The 21,664-nt window shown below is 36.5% G+C and overlaps 1 protein-coding gene across 7 annotated transcripts in view; it reads left to right on the forward strand.

The window, feature by feature from the left end:
• Positions 1-21,664, forward strand: part of CNKSR2 (connector enhancer of kinase suppressor of Ras 2) — a 220,445-nt gene that overhangs the window by 51,166 nt on the left and 147,615 nt on the right. For all 7 annotated transcript variants that reach the window (XM_084507141.1, XM_084507139.1, XM_084507136.1 and 4 more), the window contains exon 4: positions 12,144-12,231. In XM_084507141.1, the coding sequence (XP_084363267.1) occupies positions 12,144-12,231 (88 nt within the window). The remainder of the gene's footprint in view (positions 1-12,143; positions 12,232-21,664) is intronic.

Genomic DNA, 21,664 nt, shown 5'->3' on the forward strand with positions numbered 1-21,664 from the left:
CACTCCTCTTGCTTGTTACTAATAGACAACAAACTATATTTATCTCCCTATGCTGAGTCTGTTTTGCCCATGACAATAATTGTTGAGTGATGTCCCTTTCTCATCTCAACCCTTGAGACCTTTCTGTTGTATTTCCTCACCCTTTCCATTTGAGGAGGGGAAGTGAGAGAGCGGTTGTGGTGAAGTTCAGCTGCCCAGCTGAGTGACCACACTGTCACCTAGGAAATATGTGGGATCAGGACTTAACTGCTCTCCTTTACTTCTAATGATAGCAATAGCAATGTGCAGGTATTTAAGATGATCATTGAAACTCTTGAAGTGGTTAAAATGAATCTACCTGTATGTCTTTATAAAATATATTGCAGTGTATTTTTATCAGCAAAAATAAAATCCTTATCCTTATTTTTAAGGTTTAGCTGATCATGCATCTTATTTTGTATCCAGAAGCTGAAGTTTTTTCAAAGTATGATTTTTGTGTAATTCTTAAAATCGAACAGAATTGTTTGGGTTTACTGCTCTGGGTTATGTTGTGTTTCATTTTCCTGAGGAAAACTGGCTTCTGTCCCATAAATGATTTCCATATGAAAGGTTTAGGTGAAGCACGAATCTTTTCCATTTCTTCAGCTGAAGTGTAAGCTCTTTCTTTTGTTCAATAGACTGCAGCTACCACTGCTTCTTCTTTTCTTCCCTCTTTCAAGCCCTTCCAGAGATTTTGAAACTGAAGTTGGGCTCCTGAATTTCTATTTAGACAATTAACATTAGATACACAGAGAAGTGATTAAGTTTAATGGAAAGAGCTTAATGTTGAAACTTGAAAAATTGGGAGTATGTTTTTAGCTCTGTCTCTAGCCTACTGCTGTGACTTGGAAGAACTATAGGCCTCAGTTTTTCTCCCTGCAAAACTTTTTTTGGCAGAGAACATCATATCCTTCTGCATCTTAAAACAGAAAAATTAGCATGAAAACATGTTACACCTAGGTGGATCAGTGTCTGGAACTTCCTTCTATTTAGAAATAATCTTGATTATTTTATCACTGGAATTGGGCATAATGGATAAAGACTGTTAGTTAATAAGTGGAGATAGGATTTTGCAAAAAATAGTTTGAAATTTAAAGAGTAAGCTTTCCCATGTATGTGTATTTAGCACCGAAGAACAAGCTATGGTTTTGGCATCTTAATATGAATTTAGTGGTTGAACTTTAGAAAGAAAGTAATCATTGGTACTAGGAAATATACAATAATATATCTTTGAAATATATATACGTTTAACACTACTGGCATATGTTCTTACAGAGAAGTATTAAAATGGTGTTGTCTGTCTACTGACACTTTTGTTTTCCTGCAGTATTGAGTTGTAGTGGAGAACTGCAAACCTTTCACACTTTTTTTCTTCCCAATTAATTGAATAGTAAAATCTTTAAATAAATAAATTTGAAGTGCCTGCATCACAGCACCAATGTGTCAGTCTATTACTGCAAACTGGGCCAAAATTATGTACTTCTAGTATTAAAAGACAAACCCAATCTCTAAAACTTGTTTGTAGCTCAGAAATCTGTGGAGAATTACCTTAGTAAAATTATACTTAGACAGTTATACTGTGTTTATCAGAGAGAATTCTGTTAGTAGGTTAAAGTGTTGGTCAGGGAAGACTTATTTTTTAAAATAACTTTTAAAAATGTGTATGTCAGTTCTACTCTCAAGTAAAATGCAAAATGACTTTTACATTTATCTGAAGTGTTAGCTGATCAAGTGCAGGAGCTCCAAGAAATTAAAAATGAGGGCAGCCATGGTGGGAGCTCTCTTTTAGCAGTGTTGTTGTTAGCATCCAAATAAGGCTTCCTTGAAGCGATATGTTAATTTCATTCAGATTTCTGGAAAAGCACTTTTGAAGATCTGTGTAGCTTAAACATGTAGTTCTGGCAAATGTTTTCTGTAATGTTTTAAGAGTTTTCTGATTTATGAGGGTGTGGAATTTTTTGATTAGGTTTGGTCTTCCTTCTTTGTGAAGCCCCCAAAGTGGGGTGAAAGCAGGCCAATGAATGTATTTTTCTCAGGAAGTCGGAACATCTGGAATGTAATAGGATTATGCTTATTATATTTATTCTAAGCAGCTATTGGGGCCACTAGAGGGAGATAGAAAGATTTTAAATATTAAATATTTAAAGTCAGGAACATGGATTTAGTTTTATTCTGCACAGCTGTTTCTGTTAAATCTGGGCCCCAAATCTTAATTCTTTTGGTTGGTTTCTAATACTAGTTCCATCTCTGGGGTATGAGAATGGGGAGAGAAAACCATTAGGAGGAATATAGGCTGCCCCTATGTTGCCTTACAATTCACACTGGGAAAAAAAACAGTTAGCAGCAGCTACAGCTTGCCTAGAAATGCCATGATGTGTGCTTTTTTTTTTTTTTTTTTTTTTTTTTTTTTTTTTAACGTATAGAGAATGGCGATGTATCCACAGGACTTGGGCTTCACTTGCTGCTCTAGAAAGTTCTCTCTTTGCAATATTTCCGTAGTATGATTACTGTCTGTAAAGACCTCATCAGGCCAGGCATAATTATCAAATGGAGTGTAAGAGTTGTGATTTGCTGAGTTACTGTCATTGTGGCTCTTGTAGCGGCATTGTGCAGGGCTGGTCCAAGGACGCTCTTTGTTCCAGGTCTCTGCCTGGAGCAGTCCTACTTCCAGATGTATGCCAGAGATCGAGGTTTTTATTGAAAATTAGAATAGCTTTTATTGCTGGGGCTTGAAAGTCATTAAGGAACTGGAAATTTTAGCAGAAAATTCTAGCTGTTTTCAAAGGAGGTTGGCTGAAGATTTTTAGGAGCATAAAATAGCTCTCCAGTAATTAAGTCCTGCAAAGAAACTGTCATCACCCAAATAGATTATGTCCTTAAACTTTTAGACTAATTTTAACTTCCTGTTACTTTTTCAACCTACAAAACCTTCCAAAAATGTTTCGTCTTAACAGTGTTTTATTTAATGGCCTTTCCCTAATCTTCAATTTTTTGCAAGCCATTTTGTTGCCAAACTTTCTTCAAAACCTGAATCTTTTGTGAAAGCATGGTGCATCTCCACTTGAGATATAATTTAGATCTTAATCTGATAGAAAGACATGCTTTACACTGTAGCAACAAAATACTCATTTGATGTTCAAATCAACTTGACATCTAAATGTCTCCACTGAGAAGTGATGCTTCTCAGGAATTAGAAAATAATATATACAGTCATCCAGGTGTTCTGGACTTCCACTTAGATTGTAGTTGTTACTTTCAGTCTTTATTCCTGTAATTCTTGAAGCTTGTATATTTTGGAGTAGTAATTGATGCCATCGTTCTGAATCTTTCTTCTTCACTGATGTGCTGGGTTCCTGGAAATTATTCTATCTTTTACAGGGATGATAAACTACATCCTGAAGAGGAAACCTCATTGCTTTTTGTGCAATGTGCTCCTTTGCTTGTGATTATGTACAAAGTTCTTCTGGATTTCTTTCTCAATGTATCCTCTGAATGATACTGAAAATACACATAGCCTTACCATTAAAATTCATGCAACTCATTTTTTACAAATTCATTATTTGTTATAAATTCAGGAGGGAGACAAATACTGTTAAGCAGCATTGTTGTCAAACAAGGAAAACTCTCTGCCTTGTATTCCTGATCACAAAGTATGTTACAGTCTGGAAATCAAGCATCAAAGGTATAATGAGTACAGATCTCCTTCCCTCTCTCTTGTTTTTTTTTTTTTTTTTTTTTCTTTTTTAATTGCTGTGTTCAAAAATATAAAGTAGTCATAAATCTGGGAAAACTGGTATGCTGACAATTCAAAACAATCAAACCATAGTTGAAAGAAAAATAACAAATAGTTAAAGAAAACCATTAGAGGGCACACAAAGAAAAAAACGCAATTGAAAAGTGCATGCAGGTTATCTAAAAATAAAATTTGAGGTAAACGTCGTATGTCCCTCAAGCCAAACATAACCTTAAGGTATACCAGAGATAATTTTTAATGTATGATTAAAATAGGTTTACTGTTGCAAGTCCATTACCATGAGTTTACAGCATAAATACACTGCAATTGTATGGCATAAAGCTATCTCCAACCTCATAAACAGTACATTTTTCTGTACAGTAGTGTGTCCAGTAATAGCTGCACACTTAAATAGAAATTAGATACTTCTGTTATTTACAGGTAAGGTTTTATTCTTAGGTATTTACAGTCCTATGAAAACTATTTTGTAGAAGTGTTGCTTTGTTTGTGAGTGTGTTAGTGTTCTCTGCCTCTCTGAGATTTCTGAATTAAGTATGTATCATTCATCCATGGCTTTATTGAACTGAAAGCACTATGAGTTCACGCAATGTTGAGAATCAAAGTACTTTTTTCATAGTTAACAAAATCATGTTAGTATTTCACCATGTTACTTAAATCTTTAGTGACATCGATGAAAAAATCATAGTTTTTGCCCAGAAGCAAATATGAACTGAAAAGCCATTAAATCATAGGAATCCCAGAAAATTCATCTGATCTCTTCTGAGTTGGGAGTGTTAAACACAATTTATAAATAAATTTATTTCTTCGTAAGACACAGCTCTTGTGCTGTACTTGCATCTCATTTCTTTTCTACTAATTTGCTACAACCTGTTGATTGTGCTACTGAATTTGTGGTGAGTCCTGTTAGTGAAGGGCACTCAGTTTCATCAAACACTTTTTCTTAGAAAAAGTGCAGAACTTACCAAGCCAGACAGACCGAAAGCTGTATTTTCCTCAGAATCTGGTCTCTCCTCGAGTGACAGCCTTGAGTGGTGTTTATTGACTCTAATGAGTCAGAGGCTGCTGCAAAATGAAGGCAACCTTGTGAGCAAAAGTGCCTTTCACACATCCTTTAAGCACTCAATTTTTCCCTTTCAGATCCTACTGTACATCGTACACTTTTTTTTTTTTCCCATGAGATAGCTAGATTTAACAGGTAGGACTCATTAATTTAGTCTGAACTAGGAAAGACTATAAAGCTCATCATGGAAGTTGAAGGATCCTGAGGGAACCTCGCCTGGAGTCATGTTTGGTGACACATTCGTAAACTTTCTTGTCTCCTTGCTCTGCCAGCACAAAGCTTAATGTATTCCTTGCTTCTACTGCTGCCTTCTTCCACGCTGATCTTGGTTTGGTATGCTCTTTTCATTCACGTCCACCATGGTTTTATCTTCTTTGGAAACAAATGCTCTGGATGCTCTGAATGAGAAATAGTTCATAGTTATGCTTCTGGGCTTCCTGCACATGCCTGCTATTTAATATTTGTGTTGTGTACTCAGAAGCAAAGACTCCTCATACTATACATCTTGTGCATCAAGAAGAGTGTTATTGTCTCCTTACAGTTTATATAGATATTGCTAATATTTGCAAATGTGGAATTAGAGACTAGGATTGGAGAAGAGCTGGTTGTTCTTAAAACTTTAAGTCTTTGTTAAAGACACATTAGTTTATTTTTCAATTGAGTAGTTTATTTTTCAATTGAGAAATTAACAAAATATCTCATAGGAAGTTGTTATAACTACCACAACATTTTGTGTCTGTTACCATGTCATAGATTTTAATGGTCATGAATTAGGATTTGTCAGGGAACACTGGATTTTCTTAGTATTTTCTTTGACTCAGTCATCTGTGTGGGCAATGATTCAATATGTCTTTCACAGCAATACTCTTGTATCCCTTGTTTTTCGCTGCAGTTCCTTATCCCCATTTTGGAAATAAAAAATTGCTGCATGGATTAGACTGAGGTCTAAGTAGTAGGAACAAAGAGGTCTTGTGGAAATAGCTTTTGTATTCCATTCTTTTAGAGCTGTGGCCAGAGAAAAATTAGCAGGCTGACAAATGTGTCCCAGTTTGATTAATTTACCATTCTTACCTGTAGTCTGATACATGAGCAAAATGGCACAAGATGAACAACAAGCCGTACTGTAAATAGAAATTGTTGGTCTTCTAAAAGATGTGGGTCAAATTGCTGACAGTAGTAATGGAACTTAAAATTTCAGATTAAAAGGCCTTTCTGGCAGGTTTAGATTTGCTTTTCAGGCCAGTCACAGAATGGTGAGGTATAATCTTTTCACTTTGAACCCCAGGTAAGCAAGTCATTTTGGCATGGTCTTAAATGTGCTAATATTCAGCAAAGCATGTGCATGTATACTTCAATTCTATTGAGTAAGGCTCAGATCTGTGCCTAAAGTTAAGGATGTTTGGATGCTTCAGTCTGGACAGCACAACAGGACCCCCAAGCCTTCCTGTGGGCTCTGTGAACTTGTTAAATGATGGTCTGTTGGGCACAAAGAGCAGCCTGCAGTGATGTAAACACTCTTGTTTATATTTGAACAATTCAGGTGTTCAGATTCAGCACATTTTTTAAATGTGCTTTGTATGAACATACTGTGGTAGCAGAATGCATTTTCCACTCAAATATGGATCTCCCTCTCTTCACCATGGTGACACACACAATGCACGCATTTTCTTACACTGTAGGTAAAATGTGGCCAGCTGGATTTCTTTGTCTCATTGTCTCCAGTGAATGAGCCTTGGTGATGTTTACTGTGTGACTATTTTGTAGTTTGAAGTAAAGTGGAGCATTCGTTGGGAGAATTATGCCTGAATGTTTGCAAGCCCATAACTTCTTACTTACCAAAAATGTTACTAGTTTGAAGTCTCCTTTACAGGGGACTTAATACAGTCCTGTTAGCTGTGCTTGGTTGTTGCTTGTTCTGACAGGGTAGTCCTGGTTTGTATGCAGGATGGTGGGGGAAAACAAAAGGGTTGGGGGGGAAGAGGAGCGGGGCAGAAGATGGGAAGAGTTCAGTGATTACACAAATAAAGTACTTTCTGTTCTTCACTCATAAACCTGTGAATCTTGTTTCCTTTATATATTTCCCTTTATGCTTGTTTCAGTGGTATGCCAAACCTGTCAGTAAATGCTGCCGAAGAATGCTACGGTACTTAACAATATTGTGCTACTGGAACATCTGTAAATGTTTAACTGAGCACTCATTTAAAGAATCCCTTTATTCAGTGCAAATTTTACTGCATTCATCCCTGTTTTTACATAAAACAGTTTCATTACAGTAATACATACTTTTTACATACAAGTAAGAGGTCTGTTTCATGAAAGCCTCAGAATTATGAATCCTATAAGGATTCTAGCACAAATACATATGCAATAATATTGTATATTCAGATTTTTATTTGAGCTTAATGTGTACTTTTGAAGACTGGGTTATTACTGATTTGTTTAGCTATCTCTCTAAAGATTTTGGACTTTTGTTTTTACACAAACTGCCCTGAGTATGTTTTTCCTTTTGGGGATGCTAAAGTAAGGATAATATGGGTTTTAAAACCCTCACTTTGTCTATTGTTATAAAATATCTCAGTACTACAAGCAGTGGTGAAACATGATTAACTTTTGTTTTGGGGCAATGCTTTTACTAACAGCCCATTGGGCCAGATCATAACTCTTTTCAAATGAAATATCAATTTCTATATTTTAGTATCGTTTCTCTCATATCAAATGTAAAATGAAGATAAATGAGGCTAAACTATATGAGTCTGAAAACACTGATAACATAAAAATATCAAATGTATGCATCTTCTTCACAATGTACATCTTTTAATTGTTTAGGAAGGATTTTCCCTCACATGCAGTAATTGTGAGCATGAATAACTGTTGAATAATATTGTTTCTTAATAGAAGAACAGTTACATGTGAAGGAAGTAGCTTTACTGTACTGTTGTAGCTACTTGTCTAACAGAAAACCTTCAGAGAGGCTGTATGAATTAATGTTACCTGATTATTTTTTTTCTTTCCAAGAGATGCTGATACTGCTGATAATTTTAATTAGGTCTCGATTCCTAAAAGGGTGTGTACATACATCCGTATGTATGTGTGTTACAGACACATCGCACACACATAAATATAGTCATGTTTCAGACTTTAATATTTATCTCAAAACAACACTTTCAAAGTATGAAAGGAACTAGTAGCTCCATGTTGTTTGGCTTTAGGAAAACCTTATTTTCTGGAAACCAGTCTATAAACCAGGGTTTTGAAGTTGATTGACTGCAATGTTAAAAAAATTAAGAAGTTAAGACCGGTTGTAAGGTGGCTGTTTTTTATTATGATTATTTTTCCTCCTTTGAATTAAATATTTAGAAGCTCTTCATTTCACTGGAATATGTGGTGTCTAATAAGATGCAGGTTCACAGGGTGGAAAAAATAAAAGGCTCCCTAGTCTCCAGCTGCATGCATGATCACAAAACATACATGAATTTAATTATTCTTGGAACTTTTTACCCACCCACTTGTGAAAATACTTTGCAAATGGGTTCAAATGTTGGAAAGAAGGTAGAAAAAAGGGGGAAAACAAGGGGAAAAACAAACAAAACAACATGCAGAAGTTTGCAAAAGCATTGGCATGATTGCATAAATCTCCTTCACTTAAGATGCCCAGCTAGAAAGGGTAGACAAAGAGTGGAAAGGAGAAATCAGCAGAGGTCTGGAAGAGGAAATGAATGGAAAGGGTATGTGGTCAGATAGGTGCGCTGTGGAGTTCTAAGGGTGTTCCATGTGGGTGTTGCAAAGGAAAAGAATCACTGGTTTTGAAGGAAGAAATAATGAATTGCAAGAGGAACTGAATAAAAGAGGTTCCAAGAATATGGAAATATATGTGGAAAAGATCTTGGACTGAGAGGTGAGACCATGGAATGTATAGGTCTGTGTCATAGCAGGAAGTGGGGCAACATATGGCTTCAGCCCAAAGTTGCTTTTAGTTCTTTAAAGAATGTTGAATTAGGCAATGCACATGTCAAAACTTCACAGAAACTTTGCTTCTCTGGAATCAGAGGATGAATCTGAGATTTGAAGGTCCAAGGCTGAGAAAGATTCAGCTCTGAAAGAAAATAATAGAAACTGGAAGAGAATAGAAATGGCTCAGGCAAGTCAAGGAAATACCTTTTAATTAGACCACTTCTCTCTACTTTTTAAGCTATTCCTATTACTTGGTATGTTTTTGGTGACTTGACAAGAAAGGTGTTGCCAATTGAGAAGATTCATGTAGGGTTTATTTGCATCTCATTTTTTTCATCTGTTTTCAGTCAATTATTCTGTTCTGTATTAAAATTATACATTCTGCAATCAGTGGATATGTTAATGAAGAGAATTTTTTGTCAGATGATTGTTTCACAGAGTGTCTATTATGAAATCCAATTAACGATCCTATAATGATGTTTCTATTGACATTTATATTGAAACTGCTGGCATGTTGTTATGCCAAGTGTTGCTGTACATTCACTGTTGAAATTGAGGCTCAGGATGTAATACCAAAACGTGTTTCCTTGGGCAGTAAATATATAGAGATGCTTTTGTCCTCGCTGCTTCCCCAGCTGCCCATTGCAGTAGTCCATGTGTATGGAGATTGCCTCCAGTGAAATGGGCTGAACTGGGGAGGAGGAGGAGGAGGAGAAAAGGGAATTTCAGTTTTAGTGGTCCAGTTTGTAACAGCACCTTCATGGAGGCACTGGCAGAAACTATGATGTGAGGGAATCAGTTTATAAGCTACAGAGGAGGTAGCTTGAGCACCCTTTACATTTTCTGCAGGAAAGATCTTCTTATCCTTCCAAGTAATGAAGCACTTCTCAAAATATCAGATATTCCTTATTGATTTTTAGGAGTCTTCTCCCTCTTGTTGCCACCCATGCTGCCTGCTTCCCATGCTGTTTTCAGTAAATCTTCACAGTGTAAACAGTGAAAGAGTAATGTCTCAGTCCCTTTGCCTGTTCTTAATGTCAACAAAGTTTATTTGGGACATTTTTAACGTTCTTCACTAAGAGCAATGATGGTAAAAATGTCATTATTTTCCTCGTGAACCGTGAAACCAAAATAAATTGTGAAAGTATAAGAGAAGATCATGCAGTATTAGAAGCCAAAGCCTACCATGCGATTTTGTTTAGAGAAATGCTGGAGGCTTTGAAATGTCAAATAGATTCCAGTTGTGTAATTTGAGGATCAAATTGTATTAACATCCATACTTAAAGTAAAAGAATACCATTTGCTGGCTTGATTTCATTCATTTTAAATAGAAATTAGTTCATAAATGAACATGACCTTTTAAAATAAAGGTTTCAGGTAGATTTCAGAACCTCAACAGTCATAATTTTAAAAAGAGTAATAACAATATTTTTGTACATTGTGGCTAATGTACTATTTTTTTAAACACACTAGCTGTTAATAACCAGGTAGTTGAGCTGACTTTTATCCTTTAATATGCTCACACATCCCCTGATCTTCACTAATACTGTATGCATATGTCTGCAGGTAGGTCTACTATAGTTTGTATACATAGTGCAATTGCTGTACACAGCATAAAACTTAAACTGTGATTTTTGATTATAGCTTTTGTCAGGCTCCTTTAGAACTTACCCCTGTGCTATCTACTAAGTCCTCACCGTCTACTTGTTTCTGCACTTCTTAAACTCCGCCTTGCTTCCAGTTTCTGTAGTTTTATTTTATAATTCCCTGGAAGACACAGGCAGAAAAATATGTTTTCATTGCATGATGTATTACATCAAATTAAAGCTGCTAGATTTGAGAAGGCACTTCACAATTCATGTCTTCTTGTGAACCATCACGACTGGATTGAGAATACTGGAGAAGCAGGAGGGCATTAGAAGAAGAATACAGAGAAGTCCACATGAGCATATTAATAGATGGTTCCAAATCTACCTATACTGAAATTTCAATAATTCTGCATGCAGAAAAGAATTTTAGAAACCTATTAAGATTCAGTAAAACTATATTTGTTGTTATCATTTGGACATGCGTATAGCAGACTTCTTTGTACTGACAACTTGTCTTTAGGCTTAGATGAGGAAGGTATAATATCAAGAGCAAAAAATTTACAGGTGTATACAAATATACGCTCCAAGATTTGATGGCAGTTGGGGGAGGAATGAGCGACCCAGCTTAATTTAAATCCACTACTCTTAAAACTGTTTAGAGATCTTAGCACATTGCATGATATGTTAGGTTTTTTTTAGATGTTGTAACCCTTGCAGTGATTTGCCAACTTTTTTGGTGTAAATGTTTGAAGCAAGTATATTAGCGAGAAATGGCGTATTTGTGATGCTAATAATGTCCATAAAAACCTCATTTGCAACACTGAGGAACAAAAAATCTTTGCTGATCCTGGAGAAAATATGCCAAGCATTTGGCTACTTCTTGAATATAGAAAATAGACCAAGTTGAATTTATACTTTGATAGATTTGTAAAACAGAAATCAGATGACTGCCACCCTCACTAACCAAATACATGTATGTTTTAGCAGTGCCTCTAGATAACAAGCAAGCTTCTAGGTAGCCAAGCATTTAAAGCCTTCTGACAGGTTTTAAGGTGTAGGATATATGTAGGTGACTTCTTTAAGTGCTGGATTATACTTTTCATCCCACTAATTACTTCTGACTGTAGCACAATATGGGGAGATGTTAGGTTGTGCCTCTAGCTTACCCTTTGCATCTGTTTCATAATATTGATCCATCCCTGGTTCTAAACGCCATTCTTCCCATTGGATAAAGTTTTTACTTCTTCTAAGTTTCTCCAATAATTTTACCAGATATTAGATCAGGTCCCAGGAATTCCAGTGAATCAGGCAAATGCTCTTCTAATGTGGCTCACAGCTGGGCACCACACTTAACACATGTGGAAGGGGTACATTTGTAAGGATGTTCTCAACTGCAAAAGGCAAAGTTGTGGGGTTTTCTTGTTTGTTTGTTTGTTTGTTTTTCTTTTTTCTGGGAGAGGAAAAGTAGTCCCTAAATAAACTGGAAGACTGTGAGAAATAATACTTCAATAAATGGAACTGCCTAAAGAAGAATTTAAACATATGAAACCAAGGAGAGTTGAACATTTTCCATGGACACATACCCTATGTTTTACAATGTTAATAGTAGATTTTAGATACTCTCTGTGCTTTTAATATCACTAGAAAAGAAAAACATTTTAAAAAGCCCTATGCGTATTAAGTGCATTGTGAACCAGTGAAGCAAGTGGATATATGCCAGTGCTGTTCAACACTTTTTTCTTTTTCTTTTTTTTTTTTTTCTATTTTTTAGATCACCTTTTGCTGCTGTGACAGATTACTCAGTAACAAGAAATAATGTCATACAGCTCTGTCTGGAACTAACGACAATCGTACAACAGGTATGAGACAATCTACCTAGCAATTTGTTTTTTCCTAAGAGTAAGTGGCCATTACCTTGTTCACACTGTTTTGCGTTACTCTTTGTCTATATCATTGACAAATTAAGGGAATAGTAGTGCTTAGTCAAGGCTTTATAAAAGTCCTGTTTCCTAGTTTTATAATAGTAGTTGGTCTGTGCTGTACATATGTTTCTGCATATCTCAGTAGAGGAATCCATCTTGGTTTCTCTAGTTGAATAACATCACTATAAATTTGTGAAATCTACTTGATAATTTGCATATCTAATTTCATATATTTTGTCTTTGAATTAACTCTTTGGTTCAAAAGGTGTGTATATATTGGAGCTTTGTCATATGTTCGAAACAGCAGTAAAGATGACACGTCCCCATGAGGCTAGAATACTTGGTTTTGGTGTGCAAGAAATTCAAAAGTAAACACTGAGAAGCACTTGCTTAATGGGCTTCATTTTGCAGTGCAATTTAGAGAACCTTTCTCGCTGTTTTGTTTCTTCTCTGTAAAGTGGTTTAGATCTGTCCCTATCCTTGTGAAAAGTGTTTTGCTGCAAATTCAAACTGATGTTGATAACACAGAATCATTTAGGTCAGAAAATACCTCTAAGATCATCAGGACCAACCATTAAGCTAGCACTGCCAAGTCTACCACTAAACCATGTCCCTAAGCACATCTACATTTTGTTTTAATACCTTTAGGAATGGTGACTCAACTGCTTCCCTGGGCAGACTGTTCCAATGCCTCACAACCCTTTCAATGAAGGAATTTTTCCTAATCCAACCTAAACCTGCTCTGGCGCAACTCAAGTTCATCGTGTCTTATCGCTTGTTGCTTGGCAGGACAGACTGACCCCACTACAACCTCCTTTGAGGTAGTTGTAGAGAGCAATTGCTCCAAGCCTCCTTTTCTCTAGGCTTAATAACCTCAGCTCCCTCGATGAATCCTCATAAGACTTTTCTCTAGATCATTCACCGTATAGTAGAAATAACCCAGGAAATTAACATAGTTCTATTCTGTTGAACATCATCCTGTACCCTGGTGCAAGCCTTTCTGAGGTTACTATTCATCTGTCTACCACTGATAACTGTGAAAGGACATAGCACCCTGATGAAAAAGGGCATATATCATCACTTGACCATTTTTTTGGTCTTCCATTTTCAGCAGAATCAGAAATGTTTATTGGCACCAAATCCTTCGGCTTCAGCTGAGTTTGTGCAACAGCCTGTTGGCTTCATATTCCTTTCCTCTAGAAAAAGGTCAGGAAAATTTCTTCTGTGCTGGCTGTTGCAGGGCCAGGTCACAGCCATCTGTTGTGAGATGCTGGCCCTCCTCAGTGTGTGTGCCTGCTCACTTTGGGTTGCAGTCTGGTGCTGAGGCAGGCAGTGCTTTAGGGGAAGAGGAGATACATGTGGTGTAGTTCCCATCATGGAGAGGGATGAGGCTCCAGAGAAGGTTGTCTGTCCTGGTGGTTCAGCAAACACAGAGGGAATATGTTGCTGCCAACACGGAGAATTTTGAGGGAGTATTCACAAATGAGAAGGTGGAACAGATTAAAGGGAAGAGGGTAGGCAATGTAGGAGAGCTGGGGGGATTTTTTTTTGTAGATTTCAGAAGTACCAGTCTACCTTGACTGAATTGAGCAATGCTACATTTTTCCTATAGTCCCTTGGCATGACTTTGTTTGATGATGCTCTCCTTTTTGTAAAAGAACTGCATTTTTCTCTGATGCTTTCATAAATGCATACAGTACCAAAGATTAATTGGGTTTGCCTTCTTCCTGAATTAGAGAAGAGCAATACTGCTAGTTCCGCGTGTTCAAGTATTGGAAACAAAAGTTTCTCACTTGAAGAGAGGAAAAAAAAAAGAAAAACTTATTCCTGTTCATTATTTTTCTTCTTCATTATTATTGTTTTTATTTTGGTGTGGAAATGGAGCATGGGATGTTCCCTCCCTACGGGCTACACAGCAAGGGTGCATTTTTGCCACCTAGGGCCATCCTACACTCTGTGCCAGACTTCTTGCCTTCACTCTGCCTCAGACTGCACAGAGGTGTCAGCTGTAGTGGCTGTGGAAGAAGAGCACAGACCTGTGGTTTTGTGGCAGGCTTTTGTGCAACTGTGTCTTAATCTGTTGTCCCATGGTGTGTTGTGCCCTTGTTCGGCTGTGAAAAGGGGTTGGTACCTCAGGAAAAAGAAGCATGCAGGACCTCCCTTCTCCTTGACCAAGCAGCTCATTTTTCATTGATGTAGCTGTGAGTTGCTGTCTAACTTTCTAAGTGGGGAGGAAGGGGCACCTGATCCATTTTCATGTGTCCACTATTAATAAAAAGGTGGGTAAAATATCAACTACTGCAGTATTTCCCAGGAAGTAGATCAATATCAGATCACTTTCTTCCGGATTCATCCTTATTCATGGTACTACTAATTTCCTATGGTCTTAGCTCAACTATTTTAAAGATTTTTCAGTGTGCAATGAAATAGACCAAACATTACTTTTAATACCTTTAAAAAAAAAAAGAAAAAAAAAAGTATCTTCGCCAAAACTGACATGATTTCCCAACCAAGAAGCAGTTCAGCATATGAATCCATACTTTGAAGTCAGAAGGAGCATTTATATGCCCCAATGTAAGCACACTCTGGAACTGAACTGGGCTGTAATCAGAAGAATGATAATGAAAAATTCCATTACTAGTCCCAAACACATGTGGATTGATCTCTGCTTAAAACAAATGCATTCCAGTATAGCATTTCAAGATGGCTTCACTGGGCTTTTCTTTTATATGATCACTGAACACACTGAAAATCCCCATTGTGCTTTCTAAAGTCTGTAAATTGAATGTTTCAATATCACCTTATCAAGTGTTTTTTGCTGTCTTAGAACCCATTTTATTTTGTATGTGAAGTATCTCATAGTACTTCACTACCTTATAGTAATGTAGTTTATTTTTTTTCAGTTTACGAAAGACCTGCAAAAGGCAACATTGCAATTCTTTATCACTAGTTAACAGATGATGTAAAGCCTAATGGTGTATTAAGAAAAAACATACAGTTAGTACATTTTCATATACTTTTGACTTTTTTTCAGGTCATTCATACAATATAAAAATAGAACTCTAGTATTCACTTCAGTAGCTGAGTCCTGGGAAGATTCAGAACTGATTTTTATGTTGTTTATGCACAGCCAATATTCAGAAGTTTTAACCAAAAATGATTCCTTAGTCAAGAGATGGGAAGAAAGCTAAAAATTAAGCTGACTTGCTTGTATTATTTTGCATGCTTTAAGGCTAATTGTAATGTTCGTATTTCTCCATTGGATGAAGGTGATTTGTTCTGTCCCCTCCCATCAGCACTAAATGGATAATGAAGGAAAAAAGGCAGAAATACTGTTCTGTTCTCTCATCTAAGTATGAAGTCCAAGAAAATCTATTGAGTGTCTTTGCTTTAACCTTTAACTAATTAGAGAAGTTGGGTTTATAATACCTGCTTGGAGACCGACTTTGGAATAAAAAGCAAAATGGCACATACTTGGGTTTAACCATTTCATTTTCTCTGTGCAATGCACATTGCCCAGGACCCAACTAACAGGCCAGTGCGCAATGCATATTTGCCTTTGGAAATAGATGCCTCAAAGCGCTGCAAGTTATTATCATAACCTGTTTTGCAGTCACACTAATCATATGCTTCTATGCATCTGTTTTATTTTGGTTTAAGGTTTTCTCCCCTCCTGCCATGCCCTCCTCCCCCACCCCTTAGGACTGTAGGGTATTGTTTCATAGGCACTTCCTGCAGGTTTTCAACATTCATACCATCCTCCTTGCTGATGGCTTATTTAATTCAGAGTTTACATTCTTGTTTTATTTTTATAACCAACTCTTTTCCTTGCAGCAGAACACTGGGGAAGAAAAAAAAAAAAAAGCCCATGAGACTATCGTGCGTGATATTTTCTACCACCCCTTTGCACTCTCTCCCTTTCTTCCCTATGCCTAGCTGTCTATTCAGAGCATCCCCGTAGGAACTGAAGGGTGTGCTGTACTCAGTTTATACTGCAACAAGTAAAAGGGCCTGTTTTTTTCTTGATAGTAAAAGATTAAAGGGATAAGAGTGTATACAGGTGAGTATACAAATACATGTAAGGAAGGACATAAGTGACCACTTGTCTTGTCTTCTATGTAAGTCAGATTGCTATTGATGGTTAGGCAGGGAGTCCATCTTCAAAGGATGCTGGAATGTGTTCCTTTCCAGTCTTTTAAGAACATAGCATTAGCTACAAAGCTAACTGTAAGAAGCAGGTTTATTTATTTGTTTTAAGCAATCTGTAGGCAGCTTTTATTGTCATTTTTAATGCTCTTGTTCCTCAGGAACCCATTGGGATTTCACTTAAAAACAACAACAAAAAAAAAAGCTTTCTTCCTTGGGATTAAAATTCTGGTAATTTTGGGAATATCTGAGAAGTCTAACTTTGTCGGGCATTTAAAGAAAATATTACTGCCAAACACCGTATTTCCTATTATTGCTGTACAGTAGCAGTCATGAGTTTTTTCACTTTCCTTTATCAGCTTTCACAATGATTTGCTGTGTTTATTTAGTTTTAAGACCATTGGTGTTTGTCTCCCAGCTTTCATGTTTTGTAGGATTTACTTAGCAAGATGTTCTAGTTCAAGCGTAGCTGTAGGCCTATAAACCCTTATTTTCAAGAGCTTCACTGCAATTACTTCTCTGCCTAAATACTTTTTTTCTGAAAAAAGCCTGGCTCTGTCCTCTTGTACTCTCCCTTCAGATATTTATAGACCCTCAGGTCCTTTACTGCAGGGCTGCTTTCCAGCCTGGTGCTCCTCTCCCCCCCCTACCCCAGCACATACTGGTGCCTGAGGTTGTTCCTCCCTAGGTGCAGGTCTTTGCACTTCTTGTTAAACTTCATGAGATTCTTGTTAGCCCACCTCTCCAGCCTGTCCAGGTCCCTCTGGTTGGCTGTGTGGCTCTCTCAGCCACTCCTCCCAGTTTTGTGCTTTCCACAAATTTAATGGAGGGTACACTCTACCCAGTCATCTGGATTATTAATGCAGATATTATACAGGGCTGGAATCACTGTTGACCCCTGGAGTACTCTGCTTGTTTCTGGTCTCCAGCAAGACTTTGTGCCACTGACCACTATCCTCTGGAGACAATCATTCAGGCAGTTTTTAATCCACCTCACTGTCTGCTCATCCAGCCTACATTTCAACAGCTTCTTTATGAGGATCTTTTTGCGTACAATGTCAAAGACCTTACTAGTGTTCAGGAAGACAATATCTGCTGCTCCCCTCCCTTATTGATCAGGATGGTGATTTCATTACTTGGCAGTCAGGGACCTGGACTGTCCCAGGATTGTTCCAGGATATACTTCTGACTTCATCTGTCCCACGGCAATATTTTATGGTAAACTCAGATTTCAGATAACGTGGAGTGAGAATTTGAGTGATGCAGTTTGGAAAGTGGTGGCCAGGGTGACCGATAGCTAGGAAAGACAGACATAAACAAAAACTTGTACCTATAGGCCCCTAGGACTTTGAGCTAAAAGCCCTAACATAGAGCACAGACAAAAGTGCCCTGTTCACTGACTCAGCCAAATGATTTTGAGCTTATTCAACATCTAAAGGTGTCTGCAATCCTAAAATGTACTTGTCCATGTACTCCTTGCCCCAGTGGAGTCAATTCCTGTGCTAGGGGGTAATCCGTGTTAGGCTTCTAGCCATTGTTATTTTTCAGATGAAAGGTAATGAAAATGATCATAAATGATTTCTTGAGTAATGAAGTATTTATATATGGCATTACATCTTTTATGATCAAATGGCTGTAACTTACATGTTTAACGTTTCAAATACTAAGCCATGCTGAGGAAATGCAGACTTATTTTTGCATCTGAAGGTTAAAAAGGGAATTTACTTTTTAGGCCCTCACTTCCCTGAATCATAGAGAAATAATTCTATTAATTTTGTTAGCACAATACCAAATATGTGAATTGTGAAGAATAATTAATATAATTACTAGTAGTAATATTGTTACAAAGTATCACTCTTCTATTTTCTATTACAATTTCTCAGTTTTGTGGGTTTTTTTTGAAGTCCTAGTTATTAAGGTCTTTAAGGACTTGCTAAATATAGCTTTAAAACTTCAAATTTAAGGTCATACTAAGTAGCTAATTACCTCAGGTATCTTTACTTAATAAATGGTTTTCAGTAGTTTAGTGGCATGAATGTTTGAGTGGTTCCTCATTAAAGCTGCCTTTCACTTCCAGATTGTTGGGATTTTCAAAGCAAGAGGTGTTTGATGGAAACAAATTTGTGCATCAAATTGTATATTTTTTAATTTAAAATTTTGAAGTTCTTCCTTCTGCCCCAGTGTTATCATATACCTGTGCTTGCAGCATTTATTAGTCTCTTTATTAGTCTACTAGTAGTAATTGTCCCTGTTCCCACCCCTTTTTTTATGTGAACGTATAACGTTTAATGTAAACTAGATGTGAAAGAAATTATTGGAAATAAGAAACTGTTTTTCTTTACTAGACGTTATCTAAGCAATTATCAAATTATCAAAAGCATTTATCAAATCAATTTATGCTCTTTAGCAATGTTTTCCTTTTTTTCACAGTAGAGTAGATTATTTCTCCATAGTACACTTTTATTGAAAATTTCATATATAGCAATGTAATGTAAAAACTGCTTAATGTGCACGGATGCCCTTTTCTGATTACGGTAACTTTTCTGTTATTTTCCTGTACCATTTTTTTTCCTTGAAGTGTCTTACTTGTAGAGATATTGTTGTCTTTTGATTTAATTTTTGGGGTAACTTTTGGAATAGTATTAGGCATGGAGTACCTCAAACGATAAAACATTAATAACAGTCTAGATGTATGTGAGCTGCTACCAGAAATAATTTGATGCCTCATTAATTGTTATTGAGATATATGCTGTAAAGAGTAATTTTGTACTTAAACTTGAGAAGTCCATGATGTGGTATTTTTAAAATAGCTTATGAAGTCACTCCATGTTTAAAAACTCACCCTGAAAAGTCCTGTGAATTTTTTTTTTTGCCTTTGTTTTCTTTTCCATTCTTGGAGAAAGTAATTTCTTTTCACCATAGTTGGAGAGGGATTAAAAAAAAAAAAAAGAAAAAAGAAAAAGATCGCTGAGTACATAAGAAGTTACCAGAAAGCAAAAATGGGCTGGTGTTGGTTTGTTGTTGTTGGGGCTTTGGTTTGGTTTGTTTTTCTTTAAGATGTTTTTCTTCCAGATTAATGATTGACAGCCTCTCACAATGGGGAAAATGAAATACAAAGCAGAATAATTTGAAAAGAGTACACTTTTTGATTCAATATATAATGGTAAACCAATGCAGCTGTTGGGTTTTTCTAAGAAATGGAACCTGAGTGGGTCAAGGTGATGGTGAAAGAGTGTCAGGGACAGCTTAGTTTAATTCACACACTGAATGGAAAATAATTATAGGAAGTAGCAGAAAGTCCATGGAAACTGAGACCAAGTGTAGGCAGAGGGGAAAAATGTTTTCTGGTGTTTCATACATTTCCTTTAAATAAAACACGTATTCTTTTCTTAGGCTGGTTTATATGGGCACTGTGTCAGTGCTTGTTCAGCGGCATCATGATTTCCATTTGACTAGAGACAGACAGTGGATATGCCACACTTCTGTAATTCTTTATAAATGTTAAATTTAATCATTAATATAATCTTAACCCATCATCATTAATCATTATCAGTAGAAGTTAAAAATGAGACTCTGCATTTCTTTTACATAAGAAACTCAGATTTCCCTTTCCAGAGTCAGTGTAGTCAGTATAATCAGGTGCAGTGAAGCAGGATTTCACTTCAGTGTGGTGAATTACAGAAATTGTGTGTTGCTAGGTAGCTAGTGGAAGCTTTGATCATGAGAAAGTGTAGGGTCAAGCGTTATTTCAGGAGATAATGGGAGATACATTTGTGTTTGTTTGCTTAAATCCATTAAAAACACATGAAGAATTTCAGATGATCCCATATAAAATATTTGAGTCATAGCTGAGCCTGAACTGCTATCTTCCTAAATATCTTTTTTTTTTTTTTTTTTTTTTCTCAACTTCAGTTATTTCCTCTGTTGGCAGAATAACCACCTAGCCACTATATACATCACAAAATATTTTGCTGCAATTGTGCTTGATAAACGGGATTTCTTTTTAGTGACAATGCAGAAGGAAAAACAGAAGGTAAAAACTAAGAGGTTACTTACCTCTAAATGATCTTGGAGGTAACTTTGGAAACTTAAGAACTGCACAACACCTTGCACTACAAACTACATTTTGCATGTCAGTAATAAAAGATTGTGAATGCCTGACACTATTTATTCTGGGTTAGAAGTGTGGAAAAAGGTGTACTTTGTTGTTTCTTTTTCCCTTTGAATGAAATATTTTTACTTAATTTCCAGCCTCTCATCTGTTTATAGTTTCAGTGGATTAGGTTTTTTTTATCTGTTGCATGTCTCTGCATAGAAAAATTATCTGAAGTATTGAAATTCAGTTTAGGTTGTGTAAGCACTTGGAATCTAGCAAGATATCTGAGCAAGTATTGATGTGCTTTTAGCCAATGCTGAAATACTTGCTGGGGTTTCTAATGAAATAGTGCACCATCTCATTTTAGAAAGAGTGTATTGGAAAAAGTGTGACTCTCTGTATGCAAATTAAGAACTAATATGTGACCAGATCCCAAAGGAAAGCAAAACGATGTCTTTCACACAAAGGAGGGTAGAAATAATTGGAAATGGAAAATGACTTCAGAAAGAAGAAAAGAGCTTAGTGCCCACATTGCATCTCTATTGATCCAGAGAGCAATTTTTCTCAGTAGTTGCTTGATCAGTGGGTGATTCATGTAAGTTATGTTAAATTTTTACATGAAGCATTCTGTTACTATGGTGATAGGTGCCACTCCACACAAATTGTTTAAATAATATTAAGGCAATTCTTTGTACTCAGTAAGCTGGATAATTGCTATTAGTTTGTACACAAGGGTTGTGAACTTAAAAAGTAAAATAAAATAAAAAATTGCAGTTTCATTAAATGATCATGGAAAGGCTCTAGGTTTTTAGACGCATTTGTGTAGGTTGTATAGGAAATGTCTTTTTGTGTAGCATTTATTTAATAGCTTGCATTATATTTTTTACAATAGGGATATTTTTCTCTTCCTTTAGTATCTTAAATGGCGTGTGTTCACCATTCTGTTTTCTCCCATCTCCGTCGTTTCTTACGTATGTTTCCGATGGGGGAGGACAGAGTGGGTTGCTGCAGATACAGATGAGTTCTGGCTTAAAAGTGGAGGGGCAGGGAATAATAACAGAGTGAGGATGCTATAGACCCAGAATCAAGAAACTGCAGGAACTGAATAATTGTAGCATAAGTGAAAAA

The sequence above is a fragment of the Aythya ferina genome (genome assembly GCF_964211825.1).
Source record: "Aythya ferina genome assembly, chromosome: 1".
Lineage (NCBI taxonomy): Eukaryota > Metazoa > Chordata > Aves > Anseriformes > Anatidae > Aythya > Aythya ferina.